The following is a 20,863-nucleotide window of genomic DNA, read 5'->3' on the forward strand; positions in this document are numbered from 1 at the left end:
CCCTCCACCCAAAACAAAACTTGCAAAATGCATTTAAAAAGTTTGAAAAAGCCAAACAGGAAATGTGAAACGCTCAAGTCTGAATGGGCCCTTAATCTTGTTGCACTTGGTTGGTTGCTCTCCTTTGCGTAAATTCAAGTGCTGCTGTGCCTTGTTTGTAGTTTAGGGACAAGAACTCAACATAACACTCCATATGCAGTCTTACTGCTGCTTTATACAGTCTGAGCATAATGTCCCTTAATTTATATTCGACAATTTTCAGCAATATAACCTAACATGTTATTGTCTTTTTAATTGGTTCTACATATGGCTTAGACAATGGGAATGTTGTGTCAACATAAACCCCTAAATCCTTTTCAGAAGTTCCTTCCTATAAGACAGTGTCTTCCATCTTGTATTTATGATTTAACATTACTTTTGCCCACTTGTAGCACTTTGAATTTTGAAAGTTATCTCGGAAAGCAGTAGCTTCTAATTTCAAAATTGTTGGAGTGTATCAAATGCTTTTTGAAAGTCTGAGTAAACTGTTCTGTGCTTTGCTTTTGTTCACTACTGCAGAAGCCTGTTCAAAAAATGTAGTAGATTGATTTAGCAGGATCTTCCTCTCATAAACCTCTGTTGGCTGTTATTTAGTATGATATTTTCATACTGGTACTTTTCTAATATTTTTTTTGGTATAGAACTAAGACTTACATGTATTGGTTTGTAATTATTAGCTTTTTTTGTCAGCTCGGTTTGTTTGACTGCTGCCTAAAACAGATTTACACAAGGTATATGACTTGTGGGATATGGCCCTGACACAGACAGGCGGACACCGAAGGTTTGCACACAAACACACGTTTATTTACACAGTCCATATTTACAGTGATGCACACAACCCATTACTCCCCCAAAGTCCAGGCCTCACTACGATGCCTCTCTTCCTCTGGTCCGCCTCCACTCCTGTCCTCTCCTCCCGAGCTCTTGCCTTTTACTCTTCCGACTCCAGCCATCGAATGGAGGGAGTCGGCCCCTCTTATGCCAACCCGGATGTGCTCCAGGTGCCTCCCAATGAGCGACTGCCGGCACTCCCTGTTGTGGCAGAAGTGCCGGCTGTGCACCCGGAAGCACTCTGGGTGTCCCTGGTTTTCTTCCCCCCAGCACTTCTGGGTGTGGTGGAAGTGCTGAGGGCCAGGGCCCCTCAGGCATCTGGGCACCCCCTGGCAGTGACCACTATAGGGCCCCTAGGGTTGAGATCAGCTATGAAAGTGTAAGAGACTAAATAAATGCTAGACAAAGGTAATGTTTTTGCCTCCAAAATAATATAGAGGACAAGGCAATCAGGTATCCCTTAAATAGGGAATTACTCTAAGACTGTAAACAGACCAATAAGCCAGGAGTTGAACTTCTAAGCTCTGTTCCAGTGGTCTCCAAAGTCAGCAGGGAGGTCGCCCCCTTGTGGTCTGGAGGAGGCGTAAGCCCTCCTCTGGTCCTTCTGGGTGTCCCTGCTGGGTACCACCCCCAGCCACATGCCACAGACTTTATCCAGAAGTGATATATTCCCTACCATTGCATTCCAAGCCAATGGAAAGAAAAAAATCTTTTTAAATGCATGAATATTGATTGATGCTGATTAGGATGCTCTAATGCTTACTAAGTGTTACTTTGATTACTTCAAGTTTGTCGTGCCAGCATATTTTACTGATGATGATTTTTTTTGTGCTTTTTTTGATGTCTTGTGTCAAGTGAAGAAGCTAAAGTCACCAAGTGATTTACCCTCTTCATCAATTGCTCTTCTTATTCAACAGGTAAACACAGCCATGCATGAAGCCAAATTAATGGAAGAGTGTGATGAGCTGGTGGAAATCATTCGGCAAAGGAAGCAAGTAATTGCTGTTAAAATTAAGGAATCTAAGGTAGGCCTCTATACTGAGCTCTGTTTGTCTGCCATGCTGCTGAGAGGTACCGTTTAACTTTGTTTTTCTAATCACTGTTACAGATCAAAAAAAGAGAAAGGACTGTGTTTTTGTGTGCTTGCAAATTACAGGAGTTTCTTCCCTTTTTACTGAGTGTGATCTCCCTGATACCTTGCATGTTCTCATTTTGACAGCTGCTTACAAATTTGCTTCTGTAGTGTTCTCTAAGTTCATACTCTCATATTGAAAACACAACTTGATTAATTTGTATTGAACATAAATGAGAGGAGACCATGCTGTCTGTTAAGCTTGTTTGCTTTATAATCAAATGAATCTCAACTTCAGGTTGTGGCAGATATCATCTATTATATCCATTTTGGAATCTCACTGTACTCTGACAGGACCACTGACTTTGCTGCTACTGTATTGTGCAGTATAAAGAAGCTATAAGGGTATAAACTTGGATAACGACATAATAAGAAAACACATTTTGGTAATTCCTTATAATAAATTTCATTAATAAACCTTTACAAAACTTTTACAATGGATAAATAGATGCAAATTTAGATAAGGTTATACAAAAACATTATCAACTAATGGTAAATGATTTTTAAAGATTTGAAGACGCACCATATAACATTTGTTAATGACTTATTAATTAAAATAATTAAAAACTGTTGCTAGTTATATGAATTAGCATTTAATGACATGTATGAGTGTTTAAATACACATGAACAAATAAGTCATAAACAAACATTAGCAGACTGTTAATGAAAGTTACTATAAAGTGTTGCCATATCTCTCGGTTATAATAAAAAAATCCTGGATCGAGACGTGACTTTTTCAGAAAGATACTTTCACATCCCGCGAGACGAGACATTGTGCCAAGAGATTTAACCACACCGTGGGATGGAAATAAAAGTTAAAGAGTAGATGACAAAGTAAAATGTTGTAAAGAATTCAAAAACATTGACGTAATACATATGCAGAGCAGGTTAGAGATAATGAAAGTATTAAAATTCGAAAGTCTCAAAACAATTATAGTAAAGATCGCAAACTAAACAGAATTTATTACTCGGTGAAATAACAGAACAGTGAAAAGAGATTGAATATATTCTTCGGATTTAAACTTCAAGTCAGAGACTTGTAGATCGTCTAATTCGTGTTGCCATCAGGGAAATGTATTGTTTCTTCCCAATGAAGAGGTGTATCCGCGAGAATTAAAAGATTTGTTGTTTGGTGAAAGTGAAATGCACATATACGAGCAGCAGAGACGCGAAGTGGCTGGCGTGTCTTCACTGTTGTTGCCGATAACCACCTACTCAACACTCCAATCCAAGTCTGGCCCTAGGGGGTCATTAACCTGGGTTATCCCAATGTTCTCAAACAGAATGTTACTTGTTGGATTTTTGAGACATCATAACGTAATGCCCCATAGTAGTATTTCAGACACATTTCTTAAAATTTTGAAGTGGATATAGGCCTGCTCCAATTGTTCATCCACTTGTCTCTCTCTGAAATGCTCCTTCAGTTCTGTCTCCCTTCCATTTGAACCTTCACTCCACTTTCTTCTCCACTGTGGCTTAAATGACACTGACAGAGAATTCTTCATAATTACTTTAGGGTCAAGAACACATTACAAAATTGAGGGACTTCTCAGGACATGGCGTCTAATGGCAGCCACAAACACTTGAGCCCTTTTTATGTCTGTTTGTTTGGTTAATTTAAAGGGGCAGGTTCCCTTGTTCTCAGTAATAACGAACAAAACCTTACTGGCTTCCTCCTATCCTGTCATTGCATCTCTATGTCCCTGGTAAATATCCTTTAGGACGCTTTTTATAATTTAAACCATTCTTTCTCATATTGATCCGTGACTGCCTATGCTGATTTTTAGGGAGCTTTTTGTGCCTCATTATGGAGCCTTTTCCTTCTCCCGTTTCCACCTGCTTCTGCTACCCTGTGCATACTGCTGTGTGTTTATACGGTAGAAACTTACCTTCCGTAAATTTAACTTCTAGGAATTCAACCTTACATGAATTAATAACAGAGCATGAAAATAAAATGAAAGGAAAAGAGAGCATAAATTGAAATAATTCAAAATGCAATATTGTGCAAGAAACCTCTTATCCTGTCAGTTTATATTCTTACACTTTTAGACAACAGTACTAGAACGAAAGAAGCGCTGACTGGATACTCTCAGTCCCCCTCACCCGTTTCACCTAACGTATCTTCTCATGTCTAGATATCAACTGGCTAACTTTCATTTTTGGAAAAAGTGCTCAATTCTAAACCTGACTGTGTTGGACAGGGGTGCTGTGTCTGACACAAAATAATGTTATTGTACATGGGAGGTTGTATTTGAAACTTATAATGTGTGTTCATATGTGAAGTGAGTGATATTATTGGGTATTAGTTGAGCCATGTTTGCAGTTATTTTAGAGTCAATGTAAGGTGATGCCCAAAGACATATAAATATACAATATACAGCGGAATCCTGGTTTAATGAAATTCATGGGATTATAAAAATATTTCATTATAACACATATGGAGAAAACACATGTACTATTGTGACTGGGATTGCCGGCTATTTGCCGTCTCTAACGGCAGTGGCGCAATGACAGCTGCATAGTTGCTCTGCTGCGTCTGGTAAATAGTAAACCAAGGGCAAAGTAATTGGTTATCCACAGCAGGATCAGGCTTACAACATAACGTACTTGTCATACGATGTTTCAAACATTTAATGCCAAACTTTGACATGCTCTTCTTCACAGTCTCCAGGTCACAGAACTGGCCCGGAAATCTTTAGCAGCACCTGCTTCTTTAGACAGAGTCAACTGACATATGAAAGTTATTTGACTCTACGCCAGTGCTTCCGGTGACTTGGCATGACTTGTGGGGTGTACTTCCAAGTTGTTTGGAAACCAGGGCATAAAGTCCCACCCCAACCCCCCTGTGGCACTCTGGAACTCCATTCATGAGCTGCACTTCCGGACTCCACTTCCCATGGACCCCTGCGGGTATCCAATCTGGGACACCTAACATATGGGGGATGGAGCTGTTTCTGGCCTCCAGCTTCTGCTCGTCTATCCCCTGCAAATTCCAAATTGCCAAGTAGTCATGCTGTTTTCCAGTCGGGATACCCATCTGCTCTTCATGGCACTCACAATCCACAATTTATTGTGTAAAGAAAAATGACTTTTATGCGGCCAAAAATATTTAATCAAAAATTTTATAGAGTTCATTTTATATGAAAATTGGGATTCAGAAAACCCAAAATTGGTATGAAAATATTCTTATGCATAACCAAAGTAATTTGTACTTTTCTTTGTGGTGATTCACTGGTAGGCTACAGCTGTCTCCCAGATAGAAGACTTACTTATAAAAGCTTACTTAGATGAAAGCAAAAATAAGCAAACAAGAAAATAATGCTTTAGGGACAATCAAAATAAGGATGACATTAACATGCTGATGCAGGCCAGCAGAAGAGTAATGCAGGATGACTATACAGAGCAAGATTTAGAAGGACAGATTCATTTCCTTTAAATAAAACTTATGCAATACTAATATTCACTATGTGGATTTTGCTGTGGACTATAATAAAACACCAACTGTTCTAGACTGGTCGGTCATATATCAGACTGCTCTCCGTCAAGACTTGCTAGCTTTCCTGATCACATTCTTTGTTGACTACCATTGCCATAGCCTGCCAGGCAATATCTTTTGATATTCTATTAACCAGCCAACACAGTACCAGATAAAAATATTTGCTCTTGCCTGTTCCTCTGTCATTAGTCTATCTATCTATCTATCTATCTATCTATCTATCTATCTATCTATCTATCTATCTATCTATCTATCTATCTATCTATCTATCTATCTATCTATCTATCTAACTATCTATCTATCTATCACAAAAGTTTTAGAACACCCCCATTTTCTTATTTTTACTGAAATTTCAGAAGTTTAATTCCAATGACTAACCTGAAATGGTACAAAAGCAAGCAGTAAACCGCCAAAGGGTTAAAAATAAAGGTAGATGCCTTTTTCAGAGTTATTTCAAAAGGCTTTTTTCCGGGAACAAGTAATGAATTAACAACCTACAGCTTTTCTGCAGCAATGGAAGTTTATTCAGTCTTGAAAGTTGATGCAAACAATTCCTACAGGTGTTCCAACTTTTGTTGATTACTTGCTCTGTCTGTGTAAAAGCAGTGCTGGAGCAAAGGGTGTTGCTACATATCTGAAGAATTATTTGGATGATTTTGTATCATATATATTGCAATGATAATGACGTGAAAAAGGGAAATTAACAAAGGAAGACGGACAGGCAAACTGTAATAACCCTTAAAAGTGTAGGTCTTTCCTTTAGAGGAATTGCAAAGAAAACCAAGGGGTCATTAAGTCCAGTTTCCTACAACAGCAAAAGCAATTTGGAAATTCTGACAGGAACAGCTGTGGTAGACCCAAAACCAAAACAGAATGAGAGGATACACTTCTGAGAGTCAACAGCTTACATGATAGGTATCTCACAGGACAATAGCTTCAAGCACTGCTTAATAGCTGTGCAGTGTCCATATGTCCAATTGCTTATTTGGTATATGTTTTCATTTTAAAGTAAGTTGATATTTGGGATAATTTTGCACATGTTTTTAAAAATAGGACTCCTGGTTTATTGGTCTGTTTACAGTCTAAGAGTAATTCCCTTTTCAAGGGATACCTGATTGCCTTGTTGCCTTGTCCTCTATATTATTTTGAAAGCAAACACATTACCTTTGTCTAACATTAATTTAGTCTTTACGCTTTAATAGCTGATCTCAATCTGCTACTTAACTTGGAGACGGAATAGACATTATTATTTTTAACAAAATGGTTCTTCGCTTTCTTCTCAATAAACTCTAGTAATTTACTTTTCTGGTCCACTTATTCTTTTGTATTAAAGCAAATAAAGATGTACTGTGCTATTGTTCAGCTTAATTTTGTGGAGAGCCTCAAGATCAGATTAGATTTGCAGGCACTAATGAGATGACAGGAATGCTTAATATTTTATTGTGAAGCTTGGATTTTTGTTGATGTCCAGCTGTGTTCTTTAATGTAAAAGCCAGGAGAATATTTATGGCACCTGAAGAAAATGAAATGCAAGAAATCATGCTGAAAAAAGAGAAAAAAATAAAATATGCTATTTTCTAAAGTTACAAATTATATAGTCTGTCAATATTTCTTGCTTTTTCTCAGAAACTAGTAAGGAGAAGCAGAAAGAAGACCATGTCTAACTGCTTCTCACCTTCAGACTGCTGGCTGAGCTGCTGACCTGTCAGATTTTACAGCATGTACAGAATGATTCAGAGCAGGCTGGGTGTAAGATGCCGCCATCTGGCAGTGCCATGAAAAAAGTGTTAATATGGAGAGATGGAAGCAGACAGATTCTACTGTGATGTGCTGGCTTTTTGTTACACTAGTTTGAAACAGGACTGTGGCAAAGACAATTTAATTAAACTAATTAGACAAATGTACCATTTTATATAGACTTAGCTGTGTTATAGCATAGACTTAATGTCCAACTTGGGTACTCCATTTATACATCTAATAATAGAATGCTTTATTTTCTTCTTTTGTATTCATTTTAATTTTATTTGAAGAAGATAACATTACATACAATCAAGTTGAACTCAACAAAACGGAATTCAAACCCCAACCGAGAGAAAGAGAGAACAGCCAACAGCAAGAGCAAATCTTTAAAAACAACCTTGAACAGAGAATGTCCTTTTCCCTGATATACATGCTTATTCTAAAATGGTATTAATAAAACCTTGCCATATTTTAAAATGTTTTGAACAGATCCTCCAAGCGAGAATTAGATTTGTTTCCAATTTCAAATAGCATAGAAAATTAGTTACCCACTGACTTAAAAGTGGTGGGCTGGGATTCATCCAGTTGAGCATACTTTGTTTTCTTGAGAAAACTTTTCAACATTGTTTTTGATTGTAACTACATTAAGACACCAGCGTGCTCCATCCATCAGTGTCCCAAGTCTTTCAATGTCAGACAACTTTTGCGAAAAATCCATTTGATACTTCAGGCCACCCCTGTTGTATTGTAAAATGAAGTGGCACATCCTTCCCCATGCAGGTTGATGGAATTTAGCTCAGTGATAAATGTGGTTTTGTTAAGGATCAGGCAGCAGGAGGTGCAGAACCCTTTAGCAAAGTAAATTAGATTAAACAAGCCAAGTTGGCATTAGGCCTGAATTAAAGAGTTCAATAAGCAGTTTTTCAGTGTATTGCAGTAGTGGAACAGAATTTCTGTTTATATATGAAGCCTCGCAGAGAATCAGCTTCTGTGCCTTTGCCACTTCATCACTTTTGATATGGATAAATGTCAGCAATTTCTGCCCATACAATTATATCCCAGTCACTTAATACTTCCACCATAGTCAGAACTGATAATGCAGAATGTGTTGTCAAACAGGAAAGCATCCAGAAGCTTATCTGTGCCGGTTGTTTCATTCCTGCGTAAACCAATCTTTCCTTCCTAGTCGAAATGCATATTTCTCTCAGTGCCATGCATTATTGGGTTTTAGGCTAGAATAACCATCTTGGATTTCTGGAACTTCCCAGAATACAGCATGGTCACTAATATGTTAGAGCTTACTTTCTCTGTTGGGTTTCAACATATTTCTTTTTTAATGTAATTTCCTGCATTTGGCTAGCACTGTGATTAGTGATGTTGTCTGCGAACTCCCAAGACCTGCCTTTCTTTCTTTTCCCTCCAGTTCTCAGTGAGTTTCATGTTCTCCCATTTTAATTGTGGATTCTCCCCAAGCACTTTACTTTCTCATAGTCATGGAATTTGTAGTGACTGTCAACACCAAATTAAGTATAAATCAGTTTGTTCTGTGCACACTGTACATGTGCTTAATGATTCATTGATGTCTCATCTAGAATCAAAAAAGGACCTACTTTTTACAAAGTGTGGGTGCAGTTCACCAGAAACTTTGGGTTTACAACACAAAAACTAATCCTGAATGCGACCCAAGTCCATGACAAGGTATACTTGCACAACCTCCTAAACTCACTCACAACAGATCATCAAGGAGCAATCAGTTAGTCTAACAGATACGTCTTCAATATGTGGGAGGGAACACTGCTACCCAGAGGAAATCTCCAGGGATGAGGAGAGAATGCGTACACTCGACACAGACTGTGCCTGGGACAGAATTTAAACACAGGAACCATTCACCGGTGTTAACCACTGTGTCGATCTGCATCCCACATGCCTAAATGCCCATTCCTGTTACGGCATCTTTACACGGATTGATGCCGTTGGCTGGCCAATACATTCATCAGCATTCATTTTTTTGACAGAGTCACTATCACAGCTAGAGCATCTGAGTAGCATAGCCTCATAAAAAGTGCAACTTTGTGTTAATAGTATGAAATGAAATTCACATTTTGGTTCATGCAGTGGGCTTAACTGCTGTATAACTTCAAAAGTGACCTGGGTTATATTTCCAACGCCAGAAGGATTTTTGTCCAAGTATAAAGTTATCTGCCACATTTCAATTACTTGCAGCTCTGGTCTTTGGAATGACAACTCTAAATTGGCCCAGCGTAAGTGAGCCCTGCAATAGACTGACATCTTGTTCAATTTAAAGTTCTACTTTGTTCATGAAGCACCTAGAGAAGGTTCAGGCATCCTGCAACACTGCAAAGGAAGAAGTGGTTCAGCAGAGTTATAAAATGACTAGCCGTGTCCCACGGGTCCATCCGTGTATTAGTGAAAAAGGACAGTGAGGAGGGCCGTGCCCGGCTTCCCACTCCTGACATCACACTTCCCCCTCTCCTCTGCCCACAGCCTCTGTCTCGGATTAGCTTGAATATATCTCTCCTGCAAGCGAACTATGATTCTTAGCGCAATGACAGAAGTTGCAAAATCAACCAGAATGTTCAAGCAAATTCTAGAAAAAAACCCAATTTAAATCCGTTAAGCAGTTGTCTTGTTACGCTAGCTAAGTGGATATAAGGAAAACGCACCGAGGCTCCACTTCCTCCCTCTCTCCTCAGCCCACTTCATGTGTCCCCATTGGATTTGCGCAAATAAATGGAGGCCGCAGGTGAAATATGATACATAGCGCAATAAGAGGAGTCGCAAAATCAACCAGAATGTTCAAGCAAATTATAGAAAAACCCCGATCTAAATCCATTAAGTAGTTCTCTCATGAAAAGGGGGCAGACAGACAGATGTTGGATTTTTTTATATATAGAGATATTCTGTTTTAATAATGCAAAACTTGAAAGGGTTTTTGGTTACATATGAGTGTTCTATTCTATCTGTCTAGTATATAAGAAAAGATCTTCAGCCAAACTTGGGCTGAGTTCCTATAAAACTAGCAGAGATGGTTAAAAAAGAAAACCACATGCCACAAGCCTTTGGTTTAGTAAATAGACTGTCATGTCTCAGAATAATTTCTGTAAACAACACAGTATTCCCACATTAATATTACATTAAACTACATGCATACAGCTTATTTCAAATGTTGCAGACATGACTCAGCTCTGATGTAGTAGTCACTTCTCTGGTAAAATTGTAGGTTCTAAGCATAATCTTGTAAAATATAAATGATTATGCATCCCGGTACAGTGCACTTGAAATAAATCTAGGTTTAAAAGTAGCAGGGCAGTTAATTGGTGTCTGTGTTATACAGTAGCTGTTTTTGCATTTCCTTATGGATCAATCAAGTTTCTATCTATCTATCTATCTATCTATCTATCTATCTATCTATCTATCTATCTATCTATCTATCTATCTATCTGTCTGTCTGTCTGTCTGTCTGTCTGTCTGTCTGTCTGTCTGTCTGTCTGTCTGAATCCTTTAGCTCTTTATGAAAACCCAATCAGATCAAGGTCAGTTTAGAGCGTGGAAGGATAGTTAAACTGATCAATGTTCCTGCATGTACATTTTTACCTAATATTATTTTCAGATTTCCAAACATGACTCTGAAAGTTCTGTGACTGACTGACACCCCATTTTCTACTAGTTCCTACTTTGTGCCCAGTGCTATTAGCAAAGGTTCTGACTATGTTCAGACATGTTAAACTTATTTTTCATAACTACCTAAAAATGTGTGGGAGGCTCAAAATATACCAACCCCCCCAAAATGTGCTGTTTCTCAGAGGGGAATGCTTACATAGAGTTCTTCACAGGACTTCTTCCATCAGATGTGTTGTTTGCTTGTCACACCCATGTTAGTAAACTGATTTCTCTTCGACCTGTGCAGAAGCACAAAAAACATTTGTTTTATGTTTCAGTTCCATATTTCCTGGCTGTGAGTTCAATGTTAAACAAAGAATAGGGTCGGAAGCTATAGGAGAAAATGCTTCACATGTCAGTGTTTGTCATTACTTTAGCTTGCAATTTGTGGCATGTGAGCTAAGCAGCAAGTCCGGTATTTAGGAAACTTTTATATCATAATTAACTTATGATCTATTTGAATAATGAATAGCTGTTATTCAAAGACTGCTCTCCACCTGTGTCTAAGTGTGTACTTACACTGGCGATTCGTTCTGTCTCCAAGCATGTTTGTCCACATGTACTCCCCCAAAGTCTTGTTCGTTTGGATAGTTTGATCACTTTGTACCATGCCCTGGCCCGCTTGGAAGAGATGTGCCCAGGCACAGTTCAGAAGGATTTGGGAGTAGTGAGATCGCTAAACGTACCTGAGCACGGAAAATAGACATGACGTCAATGATGTGACAAGTCAGATAGTGCAATTCTCATTTCATTCAGTACCATTTGAGTTAAAAACAGGTTTTTATTCTCCCTTTACAGATTGATTTGAATTGTAGTTGGCAAGAAAAGCTGTAAACTCCCTTAATGTCACTTGTCTCCATAAAAATCTTCTCTTATGTGCGCCACGATTAATAGCAAAACACTGCACTGCACACTCAATAAATCTATAAGAGGTAAAGCTTTTTCCTGCCCTACACAACTCCAAAAAAAACACCAAATAAATAAAATCATTTTGACATGCGTGCTGTCACTCTGTGTTTGGATGTTGTCTTGGCTTTACAGGTATGGTCATGACGAAAGTGTACCCGGGCTCAGAATGTTAAGTGCAGATTGAGTGCAGGCCAGCGGGCGAGTAGTAAGGTGGGGACAATTGTACTTGGCCATGGTACAAAACAAATGTGCCTAGTGTGAGTACACCCTAAAAGAAGGGCTATCAGTAAAACACAAATAACAGAAAATTCCTTGTGACCCCTAGAGTGCTGATTTTGCATAAGAACATTGCATTGGATCTCAAACATTGTCACTCTACAATGGGGGCTTTTGTGTCCCCATTTATAGCACTGAAAAGTGTATTTAGTTATTACTACAATTCATATCAGAAAAAAGACAATAATAAAAATCTAGTAAAAAGGTAAATTAAAAGAAATCTGTTAGTTTTTACTTGGATAAACTCCATAGAGAATAAAATCTATTAAAAAACGTTAACCCAGATTAGTTAACTGCACAACTTGATCAAAATTCTGCAGACAATGAATCCATAAGAAGAGACAGAAACAAAAATAAAAATTAATAATGGGGAGATAAACAGTGCGTACGTGTTGGACAGAGAATGGGATGGAGAAAAGATTAGAGTACCAAATAGTGGGAGCCATGAAGCTGGTTGACGTCTGTTTGATTTTCTTCATTGTGACAAGGCAGCTAGACGCTTGTACTGCTTTTAGCCTGTTGATTTCATAAATGACATAAATCAAGTGCACAGCACGCAGAAGCAGGATTAGGAACAGCCTAGCACAAGTGGAATTTCTTCTTGATGTTTTTAGCTTTTTCACCGTAACATATTAACAATAGCTCTTTTATAAGGTTCTTGTGCTTTAAAAGGATAAAGGTTATTTATTGAATATTCCCAGTAACTTTTGTTGTGCTGATTTTATATTTAATTTCATGAGTTGAGGAAGCGTCGGCAATAACAATACCCATTTTGATTTGTTTGTTTTGTTTTGAGGCAATAGTTTCATTTTTCCGTTAACAAAGATTCTGAGGTTCTCATCCTTTATGTTTCAATTTGTCTAAAACATACACCCGCTATTAGTGTTCTAGTCATTTCTTTTAAATTTGATTTTTAACACAGTTTGGCCATTATATTTCATGCACACAGGAAATTTGAAGGAAACCAAAGGGTAAATAGAAATTAGACACTTATTGAACATAAATAATAACAAGGAGGGATGAACATGGGGAGCCCACAAAGTACAATCTTCTTTTGTGCACCCAACTACACAGGTTTTGAACCCCTGTGTACCTGAACGTGGTTTGCCACTTGCCCACTATAGGTCCCCAAGAAAACACTCATTTCCTCACCTCCTGTCACTCTGTTCCAGATTCTAGCATCACTGACTTCCAACAGCCGAGCATTTATCTCACTCTTCATCTAACTCTGCAGTACATTGAGTTGGCCTGTGCCAGAATGGCAGCTTTAAACCCCACCATGGAATTTCTTCTGTGGTCCATGTATCATACATTTGCTCCAGAGACATTAGCTCCTGGTTTTCCTTCCCATTTTTAACCATCTTAAAGAACTGAGTTTCCAAGATGCTGTAGCTCTGTAGCCAGCTGCAGTCTCAGAGGGGTCGCCATATCTTCTCTGCTGGATGTGCCCTGAAGCCTTTAGGGGCTGTTGACAACTACTGGCTTTCTCTGTTTGGCTGGTCACACACACAGAGGCCATTTTGTTTTGGTAGTGAACCTAACCTTTAGGTCTTTTGGAATGTATGAGGAAAACTGGATTACCCTTACACAATGAACACAAGGAGAACATGCAGACTCCACATGGGCAGCATCTAAGCATGGGATTGAAACGCTGGATGGTAGATCCAAAAGGCAGCAGTGCTACCCACTGCCATTGTGCCACCGTGTCCAGAGCTATATCTCAATTTACAGTTGGTTGTTTAAATTCTTGTTTAATCAGTCTTTTAATTGGTATCTACCTGATTAGGAAGGGAAGAATTTTATAACTTTAATTCTGCAGAAAAACAGTCTCCTTTTCCATTATCAGCAGCCCCAGGTCTTTATGTGTATAGCATACTTCTTAGAGGTCAAGATATCCTCATTTTTATTAAGAGTATTACCTTTGCATTTTAAAACATGATGTTTTGTGACCATTTCCTTAAATGTAAGTTTTAATTGAACTTAAATTGAATTGAAATTCTGCTATTCAATAAAAAACAAATAAGTAGCAGATTTGTCAATAAGGACAGATGTCATTGCTAATTACGTTTTGTCTTGAAATGGAAACATTATATGCAGGGTGAAATTGATAAGAATGGTCTCAAATAAGTTGGCTAAATAAGTAGCAGATTTATCAATAAGGACAGATACTATTGTTAATTATGGGAAAATATATATATTTTTTTTCTCGCAAGTCCCCATAGACCTATAATAAGTTATTTTATTTGATGACAGTTTATATTCCCTTTGTGAGTGTGGGTGTACGTGTCAGTGGGCCCTGTGATGGACTTGAGCCCTGTGCGGTGTCTGGTTCCCTGATGCTTCTGGGATAGAACTAAATTACATGAGTTTTATGAAAGTTGTGCTCTAAAAGGTGGAGACAATACAGTATATAAAGACTTTTAATGTGAGTCTCTGAACATTTGTGTGTCACACTTGCACTGCCATTTCAGTACAATACAGTACTTCCTTTTTAATGTTAATTCCAATTGAAGTCTACTGTTTCTTACTGTATATATCAGCACACTCACTAGCATGGCATTTTTGTGACAAGTGCTGTTAGAAAATAGTGTTCACCATTTGAGATAAATTATGTGCATACAGCTTGGTGACTGGCTGTTGGGGGGATGAAATTACATAGTGAAAGACATGCTGAGATAAATCAATTGTGATGGTGTGCAAATAACTAGAGGGCTAAATTTGATGAGACACACGGTATAAACATGGTAGAACATTTCAATACTGTCTGGTTTTAACAAGCCTTATTTATTTAAATAACATTCTACATCTATTTGCCCCTTCTTAGATCATGAACAGTCATCAAAGGGAATATTTCTATCCTTTTATGCATAGTGTAGTGCAGTCAAACAAATCCTACAAAATTGGTGTATCACCAAAGCCCTCATTTTACTTCATTTTTACTCCATTTTCACTGCTCCTGTTAAGTTGAAAACAGTCTACCAATGTAATTCTGATCCAAGTTCAACTCACCTGCATATTTTTCAATCATATCAAAAATCATTAACGAAATTAACAAGTATCGAATAGCATTGTATGATTAGGCAAAGCATACCAAGTATCTTTAATGCTGCATTTCTGGTAATACAGTGATAAAATGTAAGAAAATGTAAATCATTTGATTTTTTTCCCTGCGTTTTCTTACATATACATTCAATGTAGTGTGTACATTCAGTAAAACATAACAGACTAGAAAGGTACATGAGCTTATGAGAGTGCAGCTTCTGCGGTTGGTAGAAAAAACTGTAGTAGTTTGTAGTAGGTTGTAGTAACATGGCAGGCTTAAGGGGTCCTCTTAGCTGTTTTTATGGGGAGAGATTTGTGTGAGACTCAAGAACACCTCTCTGTTACAGCATAACTATCAAACACCGAATAACATTTCCTTTCTGCTAAAAGAAATTTAGCAATCTGCAACCATTCCAGAAAGTGCTGCTGCTGTTCAATATCAAAAAAAGGCAGGCCCATCTTCACCTAACCTTCACCAAACCGGTGTCCCATACATTGCTCAACTTGAAGACCTTTGAGAAGCTGGACATGGCCAATATGAATTCCCTTGTGAAAGACCACTTGTACAACTGCAGTTTGTACTAATATTTGGGTGGAAAATGCAATTATCTGTCTTTTCCACAAGGCTTATTCCCTCCTGAACAAAGCTGCAAGCACGATGAGGATTATATTTTTTGTGCCTTCAGTACTATCTAGCCATCCCCGTTAAGGGGTAAACTTTGAGATATATATCTGAATGAGCCTATGGTGTCCTAGATAATGGAGTCTCAGTCAAGCAGACTGCAGTTTTTGAGCGTAAGGGCTGCATTTCCGATACAGATGTGAGCAACCCTGGAGCACCACAATGAACAGTCCTGTCTCCTCTTCTCTTCACTCTGTACACCTCAGACTATAAAAATAACACCAGGTTATATCACTTGCAGAAATGACTCAGCACTTATAGGGTATGTTGATAAAGGGGTTGAGACAGTGTATAGGAGTCAAGTAGAGAAGTTTGTTTCTTGTTGCAAAGAGAATTGTCTGCAACTTAACATCAGCAAAAACAGGGAACTGGTTATTGACTTTCACCGCACCAGAAAGCCTCTATGCCCCGCCACAATTCAGAGAGTGGATGTAGAGGTGGTCCACACCTACAGGTACTTATGGTTCCATATCAATATGAGATTAGACTTGTCTAGTAACATAGATAGATAGATAGATAGATAGATAGATAGAACTTTATTTGTCCCTAGGGGGAAAATTTGGCTTTTTACAGAAGATCATTAAATAAATAAATGTACACTAGAATGACTACAAGAAAGAAAACATCTGACTTGGCAGTTTCAGTCACAGTGAGGCCTTATGCAGGCGTGTTGCTGCTGGCAGAGCAGACACTTGTTTTCTTAGGAGGCTGCATCCCTTTAATGTGGGCAGTGATTTATTCTACAACTCTATGATAGCCATTGTGATTTTCTATGCTGTGGTAAGCTAGGCTTGTAACATTTCCTTGATGATTAAGAAGCCAGGCTAAGCTATGGAACACACTTTTGACGCATTTAGAGATAGTACTGGAAGACAAAATGAAGACAAAACCTACAGCAATAGGTCTTTATAATGCCTCATTGTGACCACTCCATCATTAGCCAAGTTGTAAAGTTTTCTTCTTTTCTGAAATTCTTGTCTGTGTTTTCCCTAAAAAAGGTTAATTTCCTACTTGGATAATAAAAGTTCTCTATCTATCATATAAAAATTACATATGCTTCATAAATTTTACTTATGTATTTACTGGCCATTATTCCTGTCGAAGGCAGGTAATAAAATATAAAATAATAATTTAATAATTAAAAATATTTGCTATCTCTTACCCTTTGTGTACCTTCAGCGCCTCTGCTCTGTATTTTCTATATGTGAATGTCTCTTCTCTGGCCCTTCCTCATAAAGCCTGCTTCTTGAGACCCAATCTTTATTTTTGAGGTGTCGTTCTTGCCTCCTTTCCAGATTTATACTTTTCGTCTTTGAAGGCAACTTTCTCAGTGTGCACCTTTACTTCTCCCTGTGCGTCTCACACTTGCACTAACTCTCTGGTCGCCTCACCAACGGCAAACTGACCAATCTGATTATTCTGAGGGTCTGGACACACAAACCATACTGTTTTATTATAGTAGATTTATCTGGGTGGCTATTTATTCGTTATGGGTGTGTTTTTTTAACTGTAGAATATAATGTATGAATTTCTGAATATAAAGTAAGTCAAAAATGCATATCCCACCTTTCTAACTTCCTTATCTTCTTGGCAAAAAAGAAATTGTATCTATTACTATATCAACCACAATGCAACTTTATTAATTAGCCTTATAAATAAAAGTGTTTAATGTTGATGGACTGTCTAGCATAATGGCCAAGGAACTGAGCAGTATAGTTTTTTTTAGTTTGTTACCTGAGACGGACTCAGTGTGTGATCCTGTGCAAGTCGCATAGCCCAATCATGTTTTTTTTCATTTGTAGTAATGTTCTTCATAATTGTACTATGGGCCTGTACTTGTAAATGCCTGGAGAATTTTAGAGGGCGTTGTGTACAATAAGGCTTGAATTAGTTCTGTAGTGGTGCGATTGGAGGTTGAGCAGAGGTAAGTAGGGTTGTAAGAACCGTGGGTGCCATTATGTGTAGTACACGTGTGGAACATAGCCTTGACCTTCTTGCCATGCCCTAAAACATATATTTAGGTTTGTAAGATCATTTTGGTCATGTGCACAGAGTATATAGTGAAATTCTTAGTTGTGTGTGCTAATGAGCACGCAGTATGCAAAAAGACACTGTGTGTGAGTGTGTATGGGTGAGCTGAGAGGTAGATTGGCTTCCTTTGGGATTCGAACCTTCCATGTCATTGATAAGAGATGTCCCACTTCCTCAAGATCCTGCAGTGGAGATTACTGATTTGTAAAGTGACTGGACGTAAATTGATAACATTACTCAGAAAGAAGCGCTTAAACGTATCACACATGTCATACTGTCCTTTTCATTTACAAATTACCTTACAAACAGTTTCATAATAATAAAAAATGAGGAAAAATGTAATATTTTTACAAAAAGTAAATGAAAACCAAGCAAATATGTTTAAAATGCAAAGGCATTGTGGCATTCCAGACAGATAAAGCTGCATGCTGCTACTATTGATGGTAGTCATGTTTTCCGTAACAAAAAGACATCCCAAAAGAATAGCTTGCATGATGAATTTTCAACCTCCTTTGGCTGCATTGAGATGATAATTGGGCTACAAATTAGCTGTGAAATGTCCAGCTGGTTAGTTCACGTTGTACAGCTCCTTAATGCCTGCACTCGAGTGCACACATCAAACTGACTGAACAGTAAAGGTGCATAGGTCAAAGAAGACAGAGAGAATTAAAAATGCATGAGACATGGCTCCTTTTCTGAGTATACGCAAAACCTTTCAAGACTTTACAACGATTTAATGTGCTTCTCCAGAGGTCATCAAGGAGCATTCAATTAGAAAAAATAAACACTGCAGAGGAATTCCCATAATGAACCAAGGTGTGATAAGACTGCGATGGGCTGGCGCCCTGCCCAGGGTTTGTTTCCTGCCTTGCGCCCTGTGTTGCCTAGGATTGGCTCCAGCAGACCCCTGTGACCCTGTAGTTAGGATATAACAGGTTGGATAATGGATGGATGGTATGATAAGAATGCCCTGTTGCACTTTTGAATTGTTTAAAATTTGCATTCTGCTTTTAAAATCAAATCTCCAAATTATGTTCATTTTGGGAAGTCTGTCGTTTTAGCCTCAAGTCTGTGGCTCTCATACTTGGGGGCCCATGTGGCCACAGATTTTTTTCCAGCTGATTTGTGCTCTTAACTGGACTCCAGGCTAATGAAGCATGCTCCTACTTCGTAGTTTCTGCCTTTGGTATGTCTGTCTGAAAATTCCCAAAAGGTTTTGTTCACAACAATGATTTTTTTTGTTTGATTATTAACTTTCATTATGTTGGAGAGTTTCACAAATCCAGCAAGTGCTCCCCAATATTAACTGGTATTCTGTTACAAATAAATATGCTGCTGTTTCAGTTTTATATACATTTATTTTGTAAATCTACAGTCCTCATAGTGTTTATTCACTTTGTTTCAGAAGATGTTGCATGTTTAAGATAATTCTCTCTTATTTCTACACTTATGTTTTGATTATTATTTAGTACTAGAGGGCTTACCACCTGCTCGCTTTGCTCGCCAACTCCCGTGACCTGCACTATGTGCCAGCCACTTCGTGTCTCTACCGTTGGCATTGTAAAGAGGGGGACTGAACACACCCCAAGGAGATGTGGTCACTCCTCTGAAATCCCCTCTTAAACGGTGATACATTGGGAAATAAATACAGTTTTTTTTTTTACCTCCTCTTTGCTCGATCAGCTGCTGGCTTGCTGCTGCTGCCGCCGTGCCGTGTGATCTTCATCTCGCGCAGTGCTTCGAACATTTAAAAGCCTGTACACCAGCTGTCTTACTCTTTGTCTTTTATTTCAGGCAATGGGTGTGGCTAAATCTGTTGGCACAAAGTCTTGTCTCATGGGATGTGAGTTCTTTATATTTTAGTTTATAGTTTAAAAAGAGGAATAAGAATCTGAAAATCTAACATCACATTAAAGTTAGGTCAATTCTGAAAAGAATGATGCCTAACATATATATGTAGGTTTTAAAATAAGCCTGATCTAAAGCGTGACAAAAAATGTTACATAAAAACGTCCCATAAAATCGTTGTACAAAATCGTTGCACTTTTAGGCTTAGGATTTTATATATAGAGAGAGTAGATTTGTGATCTCACATGCAGAAATGGTGCTTATGTATCCTCTACTCTGCAGCAACCATTATCATTTGAACCTGTAAGTACATTTGGTTAATTACAAGGTATTTGAATGCTTCTAATTAAACTTTATGAGTGTTTTTATATTTATATTATCCACCTAAACAAAAGTATAAGTGTCTGTCTGGTTACTATGTCTCAGGCATTCCATCAGATGACACATCACAAACATCTGTAGTAATAAAATGCATTGCAGTGGTTATTCCAACAGATGGCACATCACAAACATTATCACTGCTTTTATGAATGCCATTCCACATAGCATATAAAAGAGACATGAGCGTTGCATTTATCACTCCAAAAGGTGGCGCATTACAAACATTCTTTGAAATGCTACAAACATTTGTGATGTGCCATCAGTTGAAATGACACATGCAATGCATTTATTACTACATGCATTGCAAAATACATTCTTATTCCAATAGGTGGTGGTGCACTGCAAACATTAATGCTGAGATCTACATTGATTACTTGAATTGCAGCCTGTCTTAAACAGTAGCACAGCTAGTATAGTTTAATGTATAAACATGCCATTCCTTCACATTTTTCTGTACAGTGTTGTTCTTTATTTAAAATTAAATTGTATCCATTAACACAGTAACAACAACACTGCTAAGGGGAGAGCAGCTATTTCATTCTTATCTGCCTTTGCTGGATCATTAAAAAGCAATGGCTTCAATAGCTATGGCATTTCAAAATAATTAAGAGAGCAAGATAGCCCTGGTGATTTGTTAGATGAACAGTTTAAAACATGGGTGTCATACCAAGGCCTAAAGGGCCATAGTGACTGCAGGTTTTCATCCCAGCCTTATCTTAATTTAAAGCTAATTAGTGCTGCATGCTTTTGGTTCTGGTCCTTGTTAAGATTTATA

At 38.1% G+C, this 20,863-nt stretch overlaps 1 protein-coding gene across 6 annotated transcripts in view; it reads left to right on the plus strand.

The window, feature by feature from the left end:
* The window catches only part of mid2 (midline 2), an 846,826-nt gene that overhangs the window by 748,498 nt on the left and 77,465 nt on the right, over positions 1-20,863 (plus strand). For all 6 annotated transcript variants that reach the window (XM_039765790.1, XM_039765792.1, XM_039765791.1 and 3 more), the window contains one exon: positions 1,788-1,895. In XM_039765790.1, the coding sequence (XP_039621724.1) occupies positions 1,788-1,895 (108 nt within the window). The remainder of the gene's footprint in view (positions 1-1,787; positions 1,896-20,863) is intronic.

The sequence above is a fragment of the Polypterus senegalus genome, chromosome 10, assembly GCF_016835505.1.
Source record: "Polypterus senegalus isolate Bchr_013 chromosome 10, ASM1683550v1, whole genome shotgun sequence".
NCBI lineage: Eukaryota > Metazoa > Chordata > Cladistia > Polypteriformes > Polypteridae > Polypterus > Polypterus senegalus.